Source organism: Staurois parvus, unplaced genomic scaffold (assembly GCF_062004578.1).
Source record: "Staurois parvus isolate SC_StPar_1 unplaced genomic scaffold, SC_StPar_1.0 ptg000790l, whole genome shotgun sequence".
In the NCBI taxonomy this organism is placed as follows: domain Eukaryota; kingdom Metazoa; phylum Chordata; class Amphibia; order Anura; family Ranidae; genus Staurois; species Staurois parvus.
In genome coordinates, this window is record NW_028318586.1 from 11176 (window position 1) to 30238 (window position 19063).

The window sequence follows — 19063 nt, forward strand, 5'->3', positions numbered from 1 at the left end:
GTTCTTGTTGTCTGTGTAAAGTTCCCCGATAACGAGATCTGGGCTCTCCCGGCTTCTAGCTCTGTAACCCGCTATATCATTATCAGGAAACGCAACTCCGACACCCAAGAAGGGCTGAAGTTGTGTCCTTCATTTCCAGGATCTACTGACCACTTTGCACCCCGACATTTACTGCACTTCATCCATGTCTTTGGGGGCCTCTCATCTCCTTATCAACTGTTTCTTCCATGATGAAGATCAGCCATGGAGTATATCTGAGGTGTATATCAGGGGGTGCTTCTTCCCCACATGAGAGCTGGGATGTCCAGCAACATTCATCTAGAAGACATTTCCCACACTCAAGGCACTAATACACCTCCAGGGTTGTGTGGGACCCCTGATGTACAGGAAGACAGGACTTCAGTGAGGAACATTTCCTTCACTCAGGACAGGAAAGTAGCTTCTCCCCCGTGTGAGACTTCTGATGTTTGTAAAGATTAGACTTCCTTGTAAAACATTTCCCGCACTCAGGACAGGAATATGCCTTCTCACCTGTGTGAGAGCTCTGATGTGTGTATAGATGGGACTTGTCTGAAAAACATTTCCTGCACTCTGGACAGGAATATGGCTTCTCCCCTGTGTGAGATCTCTGATGTTTGTATAGATGGGACTTGTCTGAAAAACATTTCCCACACTCAGGACAGGAATATGGCTTCTCCCCCGTGTGAGATCTCTGATGTCTGTAAAGATTGGACTTCAGTGAAAAACATTTCCCGCACTCAGGACAGGAATACGGCTTCTCCCCTGTGTGAGATCTCTGATGTGTGTATAGATGGGACTTCACTGAAAAACATTTTCTGCACTCAGAACAGGAATACGGCTTCTCACCTGTGTGAGATCTCTGGTGTGTGTAAAGATTGGACTTACTTGTAAAACACTTCCCGCAGTCAGGACAGGAATATGCCTTCTCCCCTGTGTGAGATCTCTGATGTGTGTAAAGACTGGACTTTACTGAAAAACATTTCCCGCACTCAGGACAGGAATACGGCTTCTCCCCCGTGTGAGATCTCTGATGTCTGTAAAGACTGGACTTCAGTAAAAAACATTTCCCACACTCAGAACAGGAATACGGCTTCTCCGCCGTGTGAGATCTCTGATGTGTGCACAGATGGGTCTTTGTTGAAAAACATTTCCCGCACTCGGGACAGGAATATGGCTTCTCCCCTGTGTGAGATCTCTGATGTGTGTAAAGATTGGACTTCTCTGAAAAACATTTCCCACACTCAGGACAGGAATACGGCTTCTCCCCCGTGTGAAATCTCTGATGTCTGTAAAGATTGGACTTCAGTGAAAAACATTTCCCGCACTCAGGACAGGAATACGGCTTCTCCCCCGTGTGAGATCTCTGATGTGTGTATAGATGGGACTTTATTGAAAAACATTTCCCGCACTCAGAACAGGAATACGGCTTCTCACCTGTGTGAGATCTCTGATGTGTGTAAAGACTGGAATTCTGTGAAAAACATTTCCCACACTCAGGACAGCAATACGGCTTCTCCCCTGTGTGAGATCTCTGGTGTTTGTAAAGATTGGACTTACTTGTAAAACATTTCCCACACTCAGGACAGGAATACGACTTCTCCCCCGTGTGAGATCTTTTATGCACATTAAGATTGTATGTAGAACAGAACCTCTTCCCGCACTCAGTACAGGAGAAGTTCTTCCCTGTTGGAAGGCCTGCCTGGTCCTGCACAGTCTGAGGTTCCTCAGGATACGAGGAATCCGATGGTCCATCTACACTGGGTGGTGCCGGATGGACATTGGAGGGACCCGGGTTTTCTCCTGGACTATACTGTGTGATGTCCTCATATTCTACTTTCCAGTCTGGAGACAAAGTGAGACAATCCTCGGAGGTTTTCCTCATCTCCCGGCCATGGACTAAAATACAAAGACAAAGAGGATTACTAGACAGGAGCTGATTGGTTCCCCAAACCAGGACTCCACCCACATCAGGCAGCTTGGTCTCTGAGGAGCTTACAATTCCACCCTCAAGGGAACTAGGAAATGGCTCCTTTGATCTCCTACCAGGTCATTTCTTTATTCATGGACCTTAGTCAGAGAGTGAGGAAACAACCAGAACTGTCTTTTATAGGAGGGACAGTGATGAGGGGATTATAGGACGAGGGTCCCCACCCCCTCTATCACTCATCACCATCTTCCCAACACAAGAAGTACTGCACTTCCTTATTTAGTCCATGATTTAGTCATGAAGAACAGCGGGGCTGAGCCCCCCCAGAGGTCAGAGAGTGAGGATGGGGGGAGAACAACCAAGATGAAGACTGGACTGATCCTGAAGACCACCATCATTGGGGTATTGACTCCTCCCTCATTATCACTTTCTGTTTAAGGGTCCAAAGTTGGAGGATGTTATCACATTATTATCACCATGTAAAAGTCTGTGCTCCAATCACATCATCCGATATAAAATGTCCAGCTGGGAGGAAATGGGTGGAAAATAATTAAGGCCTACAGTGCAGGAAATGTGTATTTGCTCCCCTGCTGATGGTGAATGTTCGCCCCTCACACAGAAGCGATCGGTCTAACAATGGAATGTTTGGTGTAACACTGAGAGACAGAATACAACAACAAATTCAGCAGAAATGCGTCTAACAAATGATGACTGATCTGCATGTTCATGAGGGAAATAACAATTTGATCCCTTCACAAAACATGACTTAGTACTTGGTGGTAAATCCCTTGTTGGCAATCACAGAGGTCAGACGTTTCCTGGAGTTGGCCCCCAGGTTTGCACACCTCTCAGGAGGGATTTTGGCCCACTCCTCTTGGCAGATCCTCTCCAAGTCATTAAGGTTTGGTGGTTGACGTTTGGCAACTCAAACTTTCAGCTCCCTTCACAGATTTTCAATCGGATGAAGGCTTGGAGACTGGCTAGGCCACTCCAGGACCTTAATGTGCTTCTTCTTGAGCCGCTCCTTTGTTACCTTGGCCGTGTGTTTTGGGTCATTGTCATGCTGGAACACCCATCCACCACCCATTTTCAATGCCCTGGCTGAGGGAAGAAGGTTCTCACCCAAGATTTGATGGTACATTGCCCTGTCCATCGTCCCTTTGATGCGGTGCAGTTGTCCTGTCTCCTTAGCAGAAAAACACCCCCAAAGCAGAATGTTTCCACCACCATGTTTCACAGTTGGGATGGTGTTCTTGGGGTCATAGGCAGCATTCCTCCTCCTCCAAACACGGCGAGTTGAGTTGATTCCAAAGAGTTAAATTTTGGTCTCCTCTGACCACAACACTTCCCACCAGTCCTCCTCGGCATCATTCAGATGTTCAGTGGCAGACTTCAGACGGGCCTGGACATGTGCTTTCTTGAGCAGAGGGACCTTGCGGGCACTGCAGGATTTCAGTCCTTGTCGGCGTAGTGTGTTACCAATTGTTTTCTTGGTGACTGTGGTCCCAGCTGCCTGGAGATCATTGACAAGATCCTCACGTGTAGTTCTGGGATGATTCCTCACTGTTCTCATGGTCATTGACACTCCACAAGGTGAGATCTTGCATGGTGCACCAGACCTAGGGAGACTGACACTTGTTTTGTGTTTCTTCCATTTGTGAATGATTGCACCAACTGTTGTCACCTTCTCACCAAGCTGCTTGGCCATAGTTTGGTAGCCCAGTCCAGCCTTGTGTAGGTCTACCATCTTGTCCCTGACATCCTTGGGCAGCTCTTTGGTCTTTGCCATGGTGGAGAGTTTGGAATCTGATGGTTTGATTGCTCCTGTGGACAGGTGTCTTTTATACAGGTAACACAATGAGATTAGCAGCACTCCCTTTAAGAGACTGCTTCTAATCTCAGCTTGTTACCTGTATGAAAGACACCTGGTAGCCAGAAATCCTGCTGAATGATAGGGGATCAAATCCTTCTTTCCCTCATGAACATGCAGATCAGTCATCATTTGTTAGACGCATTTCTGCTGAATTTGTTGTTGTATTCTGTCTCTCAGTGTTACACCGAACATTCCATTGTTAGACCGATCATTTCTGTGTGAGGGGCGAACATTCACCATCAGCCGGGGAGCAAATATGCATTTCCTTCACTGTATGTAATGTACAACTTACCATATAGGATACAAAAGTTAGGACTAAACAGTATTAGTTTTATTTTTTAGGATTTCTTCTACATTCATCTGGTGATCTAGCCAGTAAATCTGTTTTATAAAAACTCTACAGCAGAATGTATCAGTTCCAGGGATGAGGCAGACCATTTACCACTGACAGGGGGCTTACAATGATCAGCTTTTATTTATTCATGTAAAACTTTTATCCCAAAAGGAAAAAATCCTGTTTGATGAAACTGATTATGAAGTGTGAGCTGGAGTTTGGCTTCAATTAGTTACTGTTTTTAAATCTGCTAACACTCCCCTCCCCCCAGACTGACTGCTGCTGTCTCCACAGTGGGGGCGCTGTGATAGGGGGTGTGTGTTTTACTGGCCAGATCACCAGGTGAAAACAGGGAAAAAAGCCAAAGAAAAGGAATGCAGCCGCCACACCCAATGATTGGTAAGCTGCAATATGGGACATTTGTGGTCTAATATCCCTTTAGTTTGGTTGGTGAAATCTCATCCTATGTCCAGTGATAGCAGTGACATCTACTGGCCACAGTGAGACATCACAAGACAACCTAAACTTAGGGAGAAACCAAGTGAAGAACTATACAATCAGCCTGAGCCAAGTACAGCCCAGCCACAAACTAAACCCACATAGTACCTCTATTCAGGACAAGGGGGCCACACTAATAAATAGTGTAAGGATCACATCAAATTGGTGTTTAGTAATCAGAGATCACTTACAGTGGTTGTAACCCTCAGACATGGAATATGAACAAAGCATATCCCTCTACAGTGTGTACTTGTCTCACTCCAGAGCAATAAGAGCCATTTCTGTCTGCTGTCTCCTTCCTCTGCAATCAGCATGAATCACTTCTGACAAGTCTTCCTGACACCAAGAGAAAAAAAAAAGATAGGGGAGGGAGCTCCAGCACACAGCCTGTGATTGACAGCCTCAGCTCTGTTCTTGTGTGAAGGGGGTGTATCTCTTCCCTCCAATCATCTCTCACAGCTCACTTCACTGAGCTCTGAAGAGAGTGAGTTCAGCTTTCTGCACCCTTTTTCTGACTTCTCAAACAAGCTGTATAAATTCTGGACTTTGAACAGATATAGTGAACAGTGCTGCAGATAAAAAAGGTACAACATATGTAGGAGGATTTGTTTCATCTCTGTGTATCACCTGAGGCCAGTCACTGCACTGGGTATATGGAGGGATTACAATGATTTTAAATGTTTACTGTAGACAAGTTGCAGAGATCCCACACCGCTGCCTCCCATCTCCTGAGACTGCACTCAGTGACTTGGGTCTGAGACACTACAGACATATCCCTCCACCCGGCACAGGTGACAAATACTGGGAGAATTGCTATGTCACCACCATGAGGAATGAGATCAAAATCACACACCCCAGGTGCCTAGGTCTAGTAACGTCTATAGTAAAAATGAACATTTTGCTGCCAGCTGAACCCCAGAACCTCCATAAATCCAGTCTAGAGACATAAATTGTGTCTGCAGCACAGAGAAGGAAGATTATCCGAGAGAAATCCAGGAATACAGGACGGGGAACACAGCTCAGGAAAGTGACCAGGGGATTACAGGCTGATATCACCCAGTCCCCGCCCTACTCTGGACCAATCAGTGAGCAGTATGGGTGGAGGAATGGATTTAGTGTTCATGACCCACCTGTGCTGATCTCTGTAGGAGTGTCCTCCTCTATAAATGTCCCCGTTATTCCATCCTCCTCCATAGACTGCTGATCATCCCTCACATACGCCTCTTCTTCTTCTGCTTTCACCTCAACTTTTATATCTATCAGATCTTCAACCTAAACCAAAACAATAATAGAAGAGTTCATCTGTAAAACATAAACTCCAATATTGTGACATCACATAAAAAAAATCACTTCTGTGAGTCCATATTCTAGATTCTCCATCCCACCAACCTTGTAACAGTGAGGGATGGTGTGACCTTCCTGTGTGGAATCCCGGGAATACAGAGGACGGGGACATCTCTCTGGTGGGTTCCTGGTATTAGGTGGCTCCATCATATCCTTGTGTCCTTCTGAAAACTCCTCCATCACTCCATACTCCTCATCCTCCTCTTTATACTCTTCTTTAACATCAATATTATCATCCCCGAGGATTCCACTCTGAAAGATATAATAAAACATTCATTGTAACAAACATGCTGTGTATAAATCACAACTACCAATAATTGTCATCATCTACCTGATGATGGTGAGGGATGGTGTGACCTTCCTGTGTGGAATCCCGGGAATACAGAGGACGGGGACATCTCTCTGGTGGGTTCCTGTAGCTGGATGACTCCACCATGGTGTCCTGGTACAGATCTTTGTGTTCTTTTAGAAGCTCTGACTCCTCCATCCCCCCATCCTCATCCTCGTCCTCTTTTATCTCTTCATTAACCTCAACTTTAGAATCTCTCAGGTTTCCACTCTGAATATATAATAAAAATGCCATCAATGGTAACAATGCAGATAATGTACAGATCCTAATGATACTATCAGTGATTGTTCCTCATCTACCTGATGATGGTGAGGGATGGTGTGACCTTCCTGTGTGGAATCCCGGGAATACAGAGGACGGGGACATCTCTCTGGTGGGTTCCCATGACTGGATCCATCTGTAGGAAACACACACACTGACTGAATCCATTGTTTCTATGTGTTTATCAGATGATGGGGGATCTAGGTGGATCCTCCGTACTGCTCTCTCCTTTACAATAAAGTCTCCTCTTACCCGGTGATGTGAGGGGCGGCTGATTGTCCATCATGACGTCCTTGTAGAGATCCTTGTGTCCTTCTAAATACTCCCACTCCTCCATGGAGAAATAGACAGTGACACCCTGACACCTTATAGGAACCTGACACACACAATGATACAGTCACCATCCAGACACATCCCTTGTCTGTTACTGGAGAATGTCCCAGAATTCCCGGCACCGCTCACCTCTCCTGTCAGCAGCTCAGTGATCTCTCTGGTGACTTCTAGAATCTTCTTCTTCTTTCTCTCTTCTATCAGGGAGGGAGGTGGAGGCAATGTGATGTCATATGATCTCCAGACTTCACAGGAAGAAAACTCTACATCTGAACACAAATAGTCACATCAAATGATATTCCCAGAATCCTCCTCACCTCTCCATTCAGGTCTCCATTTTATTAAAGCCCCACTTCAGGCTGAGGTATAATTCCCCCCCACAGGACCCCCACACTACGCAGGGTATAGGCTTGTTGCAGCATTCTGATGTCATTACATACAACGCAGGACCAACAGTCCCACTTTACATGTGAGGATACCAAGGGACCCCACATCCTAAGAGCATCAGAAAAAAGCCAAATGGAGAGACATTGGGGGGAGTAGCTGTGAGGTCAGTGTGATGTCATTGGATTCTCTGACTCTGGATGGAGGGACATTGGTGGGAGGGGCTGTGAGGTCAGTGTGATGTCATAGGATACTCTGACTCTGGATGGAGGGATATTGGGAGGAGGAGCTGTGAGGTCAGTGTGATGTCATAGGATTATCTGACTCTGGATGGAGGGACATTTGGAGGAGGAGCTGTGAGGTCAGTGTGATGTCATAGGATTCTCTGACTCTGGATGGAGGGACATTGGGGGGAGGAGCTGTGAGGTCAATGTGATGTCATAGAATTCTCTGACTCTGGATGGAGGGACATTTGGAGGAGGAGCTGTGAGATCAGTGTGATGTCATAGGATTCTCTGACTCTGGATGGAGGGACATTGGGAGGAGGAGCTGTGAGGTCAGTGTGATGTCATAGGACATATAGACTCTGGATGGAGGGACATTTGGATGGGGAGATTTGAGGGGTCCTCTATATGAGGCTCCTGTATAAACCAAATCCTAGTTCCTGGGTGCGTCCTACCTCACCTAAACTGAAGAGTGACCTTTGACCTTTACCATCCAGAAATCTGTGCGGAATCTGTGGAAGTAAGCTGTCATGTGATCAGGTGACGTGCGGAGGAACGGAGTGTAAATAGCAGACAATTGTCTCCAGAGCCCCTAATGGTGGGGATGGATTTGGCGGCGTGCTGGTGCCAAGTTTCCTCCCCCCAGGGTCACTGCAGGTGTGGAGAAAAGCTGTGTAAGAGGATATGGAGGAGAGATGAGGAGGAGATCCAGGAATCAGGAGAAAGGTCAGGGCAAGCAACAGACGAGCGCATCCAAGAGACCAAGCCGGGGTCACTACACAGAAAATCAATCCAAGGAAACAACAGGCAGGACGAGGAATAGCAAGAAGGAGCTGAGAGACAAATGAGAATATTGCTCAGCCAATGGGAGATGATCTCAGCATGACTTCCATCATGAAGGAGAGGAGGGGGAGGAAGCCACTGAAGGTGACCATAGATCCATGGATATTCAGCTGGTTCAGCAGGGATCGCTCACATTTCCATCCATGTGTGGCCACTGCCGGATAAAAGCCACTCCCCCAGCGGCTGCAGCCTATAGCTTCAGTGCTGATCCGTGTATTCTGAGAGCGGAGGAGTCCCCCCATTGTCAGAATACAAGAGTGCAGCGGGGAGGATTCCCCCATCCACCTCCAATGTGTGGATGGGGGAATCACTTCAGTTTTTATGGTCATCCCGCTGGCTGAACGATAAAACTGAACCATGTAGGCCAGCTTTGGGAGCAAATATATTATCATCAACTCCTCCCCCTGAAGGGGATCATCTACATATTACCTCCTCTGCTGCCAGATCCAGGAATGACTTCACTTTACTTCCTCATTCATGGAACTTCCTGTCTGTTCCTGACATCACTTCCTGTCTGTTCCTGACATCCCTTCCTGTCTTTCTTCCATAGAGACTTCCTGTCTGGGTAGAAGTGAGATCCCCACCTTGTGGAGCTCAGAGGAACTGCAGCCCCGAGAAGCGTCTGGTAGTGTGACCCCGGCCTTGTGCTGGGTGTGTATGGACTGTAGATCCTTATAGAGGGGTCACCTCCACTCCCACCAAGGGGGACAGAAATATATGACTCCTCGGGGGAGGGGTTTTGGCCCCTTTGGTTTTGCAGTAACATTGATTGCAGATTTAGTCCTGTAGAACATCTGGTATATGGATACAAAGCCCCCCAGCTGGGAGTAAAGGGTGGAAATGGCTGGTGACCCCCAGATTTGGGCAATGATGTCATCACTATAAATGGATAAAACCCGCGCTATGTGTAACAACTCCAAACCTACAAAAACCTTCTAGCGGACTGCTGCTGTAACAAAGGGAAGGATTCCCTGTCATCTAGAAGAGCATTATGTGTCACAGCGCTGTCCTATTGTGTGTGCACAGAAATCATCACAAATACACTACAAATATGTGGAGACATTCAGAGATAAAGAGCTCGGGGCTCCAAATCCTATTCTCTGCACATCCACTGCTTCCACTTTACACCCACTTCATTGGTCTTATGGGGTTTATCAATAAATGAAGGAAACTGAACCGTGTGCAAATCCATCCCCAACATCAAGTGCTTTGTGCTCAAGATGCTGCCCCCTGCACATCCACTGCTTCCATTTTACACCCACTTCATTCATCTCATCAGATTTGCTGCTATAGGAAATCATCTCAAATCCTGTGCAAATCCATGGAGACGGACAATATTGTGTGCTCAGTATAGTGTTCTCTGCAAGTCCACCGCTTCCACTTTGCATCTACTTCAATCCACTTATTTTACTACAAAAATCCACCAATCAGTGAAAAGTTGATAAGGTGTGAAAGTGCTCCGCCCTCCAAACTGTGTCATCTGTAGTGTAGCCACGCCTTCTTCCACCTCTTGTACACGGGATGGTGAGGGCGCCCCCTAGTAGTGCTTCCCCCTCACCACACCAATAGGACTCCCAGCTTTTCAGCTCCCAGAGTCACAAACATCCTTCACACTCTCCTCATCTCCGATGGTAAAGGAAACGGATCCTCCTCGCTCACTCCTGCAAGTCTGCTGCGGGTTCTGTCAGTCTCCCTCCTAGACTCCGCCTCCGACCGCCATTCCAGCAGGAGCTCCGCCTCTAAATACACACTCAGGGAGGAGAGAAAGGGGAACCCGACATCATGTGACACCTTTTATTACATGGAAATACAAAAATCAACGGGACTAATGCAATCTCATTTACTGCAAAATCAGAGGGGCCAAAATGTGTCCCCCGAGCAGTCAGGCTGCAGGAGATCTGCTGAGACATAGAAAGGGAAATGGGTGCTAATAGGCTGCAGGAGATCTGCTGAGACATAGAGAGGGAAATGGGAGCTAATAGGCTGCGGGAGATCCGCTGAGACATAGAAAGGGAAATGGGCGCTAATAGGCTGCAGGAGATCCGCTGAGACAGTGAAATGTGTATGAAATGGATGGATGTGCAGACACTCCCAGAAGATGATGTCATTATGAGTGGATTGATATATATTTTGCATTGTCCCCCCCAGAAGGATCAGGTTTGGCGGGATCGCTCTCATTAGCTATACATTTGTATTTTGTGTTCTGTGTTTGTAAGACTTTTCTATATGTAATAAGAGATGTTTGTTGAACAGTTGGTTACATAAGAGTTACATTTATTTCTTCTTCCTTTATTCAGTAATGTTTCATCTCCCGTAGTATCCCTGTAAGGTACATATTATACAGGAAGGGGGATTATGGGATGGATCTCGGGGCTGCAGTTCCTCTGAACTCCACAAGGTGGGGATCTCACCTATACTCACACAGGAAGTCTCTATGGAATGCAGACAGGAAGTGATGTCAGGGACAGACAGGAAGGGATGTCAGACACAGACAGGAAGTGATGTCAGGAACAGACAGGAAGCAGAGAGGAGACATTGGTGGACATGGCAGCAGAGGAGGTAATAAGATGTTATGTTTTATTTACACCCAGTAACCCCCCGTCATGTCAGTCCTCTTCCTCCATAGTCACGTCAGTCCTCTTGCTCCATAGTCACGTCGGTCCTCTTCCTCCATAGTCACGTCGGTCCTCTTCCTCCATAGTCACGTCGGTCCTCTTCCTCCATAGTCACGTCGGTCCTTTTCCTCCATAGTCACGTCGGTCCTCTTCCTCCATAGTCACGTCCGTCCTCTTCCTCTATAGTCACGTCGGTCCTCTTCCTCCATAGTCACGTCCGTCCTCTTCCTCCATAGTCACGTCCGTCCTCTTCCTCCATAGTCACGTCGGTCCTCTTCCTCCACAGTCACGTCGGTCCTCTTCCTCCACAGTCACGTCGGTCCTCTTCCTCCACAGTCACGTCCGCCCTCTTCCTCCACAGTCACGTCCGCCCTCTTCCTCCACAGTCACGTCCGTCCTCTTCCTCCACAGTCACGTCCGTCCTCTTCCTCCACAGTCACATCCGTCCTCTTCCTCCATAGTCACGTCTGTCCTCTTCCTCCATAGTCACGTCCGTCCTCTTCCTCCATAGTCACGTCCGTCCTCTTCCTCCATAGTCACATCCGTCCTCTTCCTCCATAGTCACGTCCGTCCTCTTCCTCCATAGTCACGTCCGTCGTCTTCCTCCATAGTCACGTCCGTCCTCTTCCTCCATAGTCACGTCCGCCCTCTTCCTCCATAGTCACGTCCGCCCTCTTCCTCCACAGTCACGTCCGCCCTCTTCCTCCACAGTAACGTCCGTCCTCTTCCTCCACAGTCACGTCCGTCCTCTTCCTCCACAGTCACATCCGTCCTCTTCCTCCATAGTCACGTCTGTCCTCTTCCTCCATAGTCACGTCCGTCCTCTTCCTCCATAGTCACGTCCGTCCTCTTCCTCCATAGTCACATCCGTCCTCTTCCTCCATAGTCACATCCGTCCTCTTCCTCCATAGTCACGTCCGTCGTCTTCCTCCATAGTCACGTCCGTCCTCTTCCTCCATAGTCACGTCCGTCCTCTTCCTCCATAGTCACGTCCGTCCTCTTCCTCCATAGTCACGTCCATCCTCTTCCTCCATAGTCACTGTGACGTCTTTTATCTCCAGCAGATGATGATACACACATATATAGTGTGGGAACCCAGATGAACCCCTTCAGGGGCAGAACATTCCCCCACTTCCGGGGCCGGAACATTCTCCTCATTGTGGAGATAAATTCTAGTAATATGGTCCTCTAAACAAACAGCACTGACAATAAATAGACAAGACAAGGACCATCCTGACCATACATGGCCTACAAAGGACAATGATGACACTACACAGGCAGCCAATGGGCAATCATTACACTATGCAGCCAACACAATGATGGAGTGCCGGGGTCAGGAGTATGGAGCATAGAGCCCCTTACATTGCTGCTCAGGAGGAAGGAAACATTCCTTTGTAACAGAAAATGTATATAAATCTGAGGCTCTTTTAGGAATGTCCGGGGGGGTTAAAGAATGAAAGGGGCTTTATAGCGACTAAAACATTTCATATGTGTAACATTGCGCTGTTTATCTCCTCCTCCCCTCCCCCGCCTGTCTCCAGCACCGCACCCGGGGACTAGCAGGGAGGGGAGATACCTTGCAGTGTAATGAGAACCGATTGGCAGCTTCTCAGGAAAGGGGAGTGTCCTGCTTATCCTTTCTCCCTTTCACTCCCAGAGCCGTTTTTGCATTTTTTGCACACGTTTAAAAAATCATTTTATCCTGAAGATGACACAAAACCCCCAAAATATCGATTTTCTGAAAGTAGAGACTTTAGAGAATAAAATAGTGGCAGTTCTAATGTTTTATGTCACAAAATATTATCACAAAGTCTAGGAAATGCAAAATTTCAGTAAAAAATACACTTAAGTTAATTTCAGGGCACAAAAAAGCAATAAATGACCCATTTATGTGTAAAAATATAAAAGTCGAGGTTGCAGCGAGTAAATAGATATCCAACATGTCAAACCTTAAGTTGTGTGTGCTGAAATGGTGACAACCTTTAGTCCCGGTATTATCTATAGGGGACACATTTATAGCCCCTTCTAGGTCATCAGTATAGAGTACGGAGGAGGTCTGCTCCTAGAATTATCCTCTCATTCTGGTGTGACCGGCGATATGTAACGTGTATCACAATCAATGTTATCACGTGTAGGAGCTCCAGCGTGTGCTCTTACATTTGGGCGTGCATATATGTGGGGGTGGGGAGCCTCAAAAATTTTTAAGGGAAGAAGTTATGTACTTGGGTGTAACTTTCATTCTTTACAATTAAAAAAAAACACATTTTACTTAAGGGGACAAAGTCCTCTATGAGATGACTTTTGATGACAGGTTCTCTTTATTGAGACATCCAGGGTCTAAAAGACCCCCAAAGTCTCCCCTGTATTCCATTGGATGTAATGTAGTGCACATCACACCGCATTACATTCTTTGCCGGCCTCGATGGTCGGGAAATCTGTCATAACGTCACTTCTGGGTCAGGACAAGAAGGGAGTGAACGTGTCTGCTCTCCTCCGTTGTCACTTACCTGGTGTGAGAGGCCAATGGAGAGAGGGATACCCTTGCAGCTAAGTTCCAGACTCCCCTGAGAGTGGGACAGCAGGAGTCAGGACCAAAGTGGCACAGGTCACCTGTAGGAGTGCTTGTTGGTGGTCCACCCAGGAGCACAGCTGATGCACTGAGATGCAGACAGGTGGCACCTGTGTGAGGTATGGAAGCCCTTCCGGGGAACAGAGGATTACTGGATAGCCGGTTCAAAGCCAAGGTTCCGTACCAGGTGGAGATCAGAACAGACATAGTCAGATGTGATAGCCAAGGTCATACACAGAGGAGCAAGAGAGAATATCCATTAGCCAAGCCGAGGTCAGGTCAGGGTTTAAGCAGAGAAGACAGGTCTAGCCGAGTCAGTAACAGGAAATCACAGATCACAGTAGTACAGGAACAAGGTACTGGGGAGCAAGAGAGTAGTGCAAGGCTTCCTTATAAAGTCTGTTTGCTGCCAAATTTGAGGCGATGTGAACTTCTGCGGCCATGCAAGGTACTGGCAGGGGTGTCAGGTCTCCTAACACCTCTGCCAAGGACAAAGCCCTGACAGTGCCCCCCCTAAAGGGCAGCCTCCGGATGCCTACTTGAGCCATCTTGTCTGGATATTTGGAGTAGAACTCCTGGAGAAGTCTGGGGGCATGTACTGTATGTTGTCTTTTGGTTCCCAGGAGCCTTCTTCAGGAGTTACCCCTTCCATTTCATCAAGTACTGGATCTGCCTTCCTCACTTCTTGCAGTCCAGGATTGATTCTATCTTGTATTCTGCATCCTCCCCAACTGTAATTGGTGGCGGAGGAGGTTCCACTCTTCCCGGAAATGGATCATGAACTGCTGGCTTGAGCAGAAAAACATGGAAGACTGGGTGAATCCCATATGATTCGGGAAGAGATAGCTCATATGCCACTGGATTGATTACTCGTTTGATCCGAAAGGGCCCAATGTATCTTGGTCTTAACTTCCACGATGGGCAAGGAAGTTTTAGGTTGGCTGTTGATAACCAAGCCTGGTCTCCAACCTTCAGAGAAGGATTTCCCCTCCGTTTCTTGTCATAGTATCTTTTGTAGTCAGTTTGCAATCTTTGTACGGATTCCTGGAGAGCTCAATAGTTGTCCTGTATCCTGCGGATTTTGTCCTGAACTGCAGGTACCGAGGTTTTGAGTATGGTATCCAGCAGGCAAGAAGGGTGGAATCCGTAATTGGCCCAAAATTGTGACTGATTCGTAGCGGAATGGATGGAATTATTGTATGCAAATTATGCTAATGGGAGTAGAGATGTCCAATCATCCTGGGAAAAGGCGGAGAAACATTGTAGATATTGTTCCAACATTTGGTTAGTTTGTTCAGTTTGTTTGCCCATTACTTTGAGGGTGGTAGGCCAATGATAGGCAGAGTTCAACTTTCAGAGTTTTACATAAGGCTCTCCAGAACCTGGAGGTAAATTGAACCCCTCGGTCAGACACGATATTGCTGGGCAGTTCGTGTAGCCTAACGATTTCCTTAATAAAGATATGTGCCGTCTCAGGCACCAAAGGAGTTCCTATCATTGGCAGAAAAAGGGTCATCTTGGATAGCCGATCTATCACTACTAGGATGGTAGTAAACCCCTCAGAAGATGGCAAGTCTACAATAAAGTCCATTGCAATCATTTCCCAGGGACGATTAGGAATGGATAGGGGCCTCAGCAACCCCCATGCCTTGGCTTTGTCTCCCTTGCTACGTAAACATACTGTGCAGGATTTTACATAGGTTCTGCAGTCCTGACTTAAGTTGGGCCACCAAAACGATTGCTGGATCAGATCCATTTTTTTTTGGGCTCCAAAGTGACCAGCCAGTTGATGGTCATGGAATGTCTTGAAAACTTGGGATCTTACCTCATGGGGTGCAAAGATCTTATCCTGGTACCACAGAAAGCCATCCTGCCTTCTTAACAAGTTCTGCAGATGCCTGTTCAATCAAAAGCTTCAGACTGGGCTGGATCAACAAAAAATGTTGGGCCGACAGGATGGTATCAGGAGGCGGTAGGTGATGTGAAAATTGAACCTGGAGAAATATAGGGTCCATCTAGCTTGCCATAATCTTAGGCGCTTGGCAGATCTTAAATATTCTAGATAATTATGATTTGTGAAGATCATGATTGGGTGACTAGCTCCTTCCAAAAGGTACCTCCATTCTTTGAATGCCATTTTGATCGCCAAACGTTCCCTGTTGCCTACGTCGTAGTGCCTTTCAGCTTGGCTTAGTTTATTAAAGCAAAAAGCTACCGGATGGAGCAGAGCTTTTGGGCCTTGGCTCCTGTAGCCACCTCTGAAGCGTCCACCTCCAGGATGAAGGGAAGTGTTGGCTCTGGGTGTTGTAATACAGGAGCAAAAGTGAACTGCTTTTTTAGCTGCTCAAAGGCTGTCTGTGCTTCCTGGCTCCAGAGAAAACATGCATGCTGGCGAGTGAGTTGGGTAATGGGGGCTATATTGGTTGAGAAGCCCTTGATGAACTTCCGATAAATGTTTGCAAAGCCCACAAATCTTTGGACCACTTTTTTGTCACTAGGTGCAAGCCAATCCAATATGGCTTAGATTTTCTGAGGATCCATAGAGATTCCTTCAGTAGAGATTATGAGCCGAAGGACCTGGATGGACTGCTTCTCGAATTCGCACTTTCCCGCCTTAGCATACAGACCATGCATCCTTAGTGTAGCCAGTACCCTTTTAACAAGGTCTCAGTGGAGTTCCAATGAGTTGGAGAAAATCAGGATATCGTCCAGGTAGGCGATCAAGAAGAGATTGAGGTATTCCCTGAAGATATCATCCATAAAGTGTTGGAATGTTGCAAGGGTGTTGCACAATCCAAACAACATCACTAGGTACTCAAAGTGCCCAAAGCGTGTTCTGAAACTGGTCTTCCACCCATTGCCCTCCCTAATCTGACTAAATTGTAGGCTCCTCATAAATCTAGCTTGGTGAACACTCGGGCTGTCCAAAACCTCTGAAATGACTCAGGAACAAGAGGGAGTGGGTACCAATTTTTAATGGTGGTCTTGTTGAGTTTCCTATAATCGGTACAGAGACGGAGAGACTGGTCCTTTTTTTCAATGAAAAAAATACCTGCCCTGGCAGGTGAGGAAGAGGGACGGATGAATCCTTTGGCAAGGTTCTCGTCAATATATTGCTGGAGAGCTTTCAGTTCTGTTTCGGATAGTAGGAAGATTTGCCCAAATGGTATTTCTGCCCCTGGAAGCAGCTTGCCCCTGGAGGGCAATCATGTGATCGATGAGATGGTAAAGTGTCAGCTTTCCCTTTATCAAATACATCAAGGAAATGGTGGTAGGCAGGGGGAACAGAATGACTGGCATCTGATGTAGGCTGAACTGAGAGGTACACAGGGAAATTGGTGGGTGTGCAACTGCCACAGTGCTGAAGGCAGTAATTTGATGTGGAGGTGACTTCTTTCTTGAGCCAGTTGATTTAAGGATTGTGAGCTTGCAACCAAGGTATTTCTAGGATGGCTGGAAACATGGGAGATCTCAGGATGTCAAAGCAGATGAATTCCTGATGGACAGAGTCAGTTGTGGCTAGGATGGGAATGGTTTCTTGGGTAATGGGTCCTGAGCTAGGAGCGGTGCCATCTGCTAGGAGTACATCAAGCCTTTGTGTTTTAGGACTAGGTTCTGGGCAAGGTGGATGTCCGAGAAACAACTACAGGCTCCCGAATCAATGATTGCCCGCAACTTGACTTCCTTTCCAGCCACTTGTAATGACATGGGTAGAATGACATAGGTGGTCAAGGATCCGGATAACTGGATATATGAAGGATGAGGCTGGCTGGACTTACTTGGTCGCACTGGGCAGTTGTGTAAGAAATGGCCCATGGCCCCATGACATAAATGTAAGATTCAAGTAGTTGAGATGTGATCAGTAGAAATATGTCATTATAAATTTAGTTTCAGTCCATGTTATTAAAGATAAGTGTTCAGTATTCAGTCAGAGACATATGTTCACCAATTAGCATCTAAAAGGACAGAGCAGCTCAAAGGCTAGAGGTGACACCTAGATGTCAATAAAACGTTGTCACCTATGTAGCCAGAGATTGCCACCTTCTTGAAATCTAAAAGAAGAGCTCCAACCATTTTGGCTTTGGGAAAAAGCAGGAGACCAGGAGAGGGCTCCGCTTTGTCTGCTAGCTGTGATTTATATCCACAGATCAGCGGAATATATTTCATCTCTCATAAAAGATTCAATATTAGTTGCAGAGAGATAAAAATACTTTCTTCTGATTGGACACACTGTAAGCAAAATCTGCATGTAAAACTCTATTTGTAGCCTCTGTAGAATCCCAGAGAAACACAGAAAACAGTTATATGGTGCCTGATTGCAACAGCTGAACAGATTGGTACTGTCACGATCGGATTGATGCGCTGGTGTTGGAAATTCTATCCCTGACTTGGTGATTCAAACCATTCCTGGTCCAATCGACTTTAGGCACTTCAGTACCCCGAATGTCCTGTGGGCTGGTACAGGAACACCCCCCAAGGGTGATTGGCCAAGGGCTAATGTCTAGCCTACGTCCATATTTCAATAAATTGAGGACCTTGAGATATGGACTGTGTGATTCGTATGGAGCCGGTTCTATTTGACTGGTGAATTGCAGACTTTCTCTGACATGCTCCATTCACAGGATAACTCTTGGTAAAAGTTTTATTTCTGTTTTTATTCCCTTTAATGTTATAGTGAATAGCCAATTGTGTGTCTTTTTGTATGTTCTGTATTATCTGAAACATTTTATACTTTGTACATATTTTATGCACTGCCCACTTTTGGGATATTAAATCATAAAATTAATAAGTGACTTCTGGGTACTTAAGCTCCGGCTCATATCTCCAGAGAGATTATTGTATTACAGTGTCTATATATGCTCGGTTTAAGTTCATTGCCAATCTGTATGCAATTGCACTGTGTGTGGGCATGTGCGTGCGGTCCCCGCAGTAAAGGCATAGGTTGCCTTGCCGTCTGCGTAATCTTTCCTCTGGAGATAAGGCAGGTTGGAGAAGGCCAATTAGCATGGGTTCTACTTCAGGAGTGCCGATAGGCAGAGAAATAGAGACAGAATCCACTGGTCTTGGAACCCTTGGCAGAACCCTTGGCAAAAGGTCTGGGTACGTTTAGAACATCTCTCCCGTAGCCGTCAATCCAATTGGGTAGCGGGTTGAATAAGGTTCTCCAAGGAGGAGGGAGCTTCCACCCTAGCTAATTCATCCTTGAGGGACTCAGACAGACCTAGATGGAACTGGTATTTCAGGGCTGCGTCATTCCACCCGGTATTGGCGGACCATTTGCGGAATTCCACAATGTAGTCCTCCACATGCCGTCGGCCTTGTTGTAGAGCATGAAGGGTGGATTCAGCAGTAGAGGTCCTCTGGGGGTCATCATAAAGAGCTGCCATGGTTTCAAAGAATGTGATCACTGAGTTCAGCGCTGGGTCTTTTTGTTCCAGTAAGCTGTGTGCCCATGATTGAGGTTTGTCAGATAGGAGAGAAATGATGAACC

At 46.7% G+C, this 19063-nt stretch overlaps 2 protein-coding genes across 2 annotated transcripts in view; both read right to left on the minus strand.

Annotated features, from left to right (window-relative positions):
* Nucleotides 1-418: 418 nt before the first annotated feature.
* Nucleotides 419-19063, minus strand: part of LOC149444301 (uncharacterized) — a 47978-nt gene continuing 29333 nt past the window's right edge. The window contains exon 2 of the mRNA XM_089654697.1: nucleotides 419-1704. Coding sequence (XP_089510823.1) covers nucleotides 419-1704 — 1286 coding nt within the window. The remainder of the gene's footprint in view (nucleotides 1705-19063) is intronic.
* On the minus strand, nucleotides 6305-18959 carry LOC149444302 (uncharacterized). The gene is made up of 6 exons (XM_089654696.1): nucleotides 18794-18959; nucleotides 15788-15869; nucleotides 15398-15470; nucleotides 6860-6983; nucleotides 6646-6743; nucleotides 6305-6556 (listed from the first exon to the last, which is right to left on the minus strand). The coding sequence occupies exons 1-6, from the start codon at nucleotides 18957-18959 to the stop codon at nucleotides 6305-6307; spliced, it is 795 nt and encodes a 264-aa protein (XP_089510822.1).

What these genes read in the sequence shown, in the direction of transcription:
- LOC149444302 (XM_089654696.1), bottom strand. Translation starts at nt 18,959, where the DNA reads ATGGCAGCTCTTTATGATGACCCCCAGAGGACCTCTACTGCTGAATCC. An exon ending in CAAAAGCTCTGCTCCATCCG is followed by an intron (nt 15,471 to 15,787) that starts GTAGCTTTTTGC and finishes TTGATTGAACAG; the next exon opens with GCATCTGCAGAACTTGTTAA. An exon ending in AGATCTTTGCACCCCATGAG is followed by an intron (nt 6,984 to 15,397) that starts GTAAGATCCCAA and finishes TGTGTGTGTCAG; the next exon opens with GTTCCTATAAGGTGTCAGGG.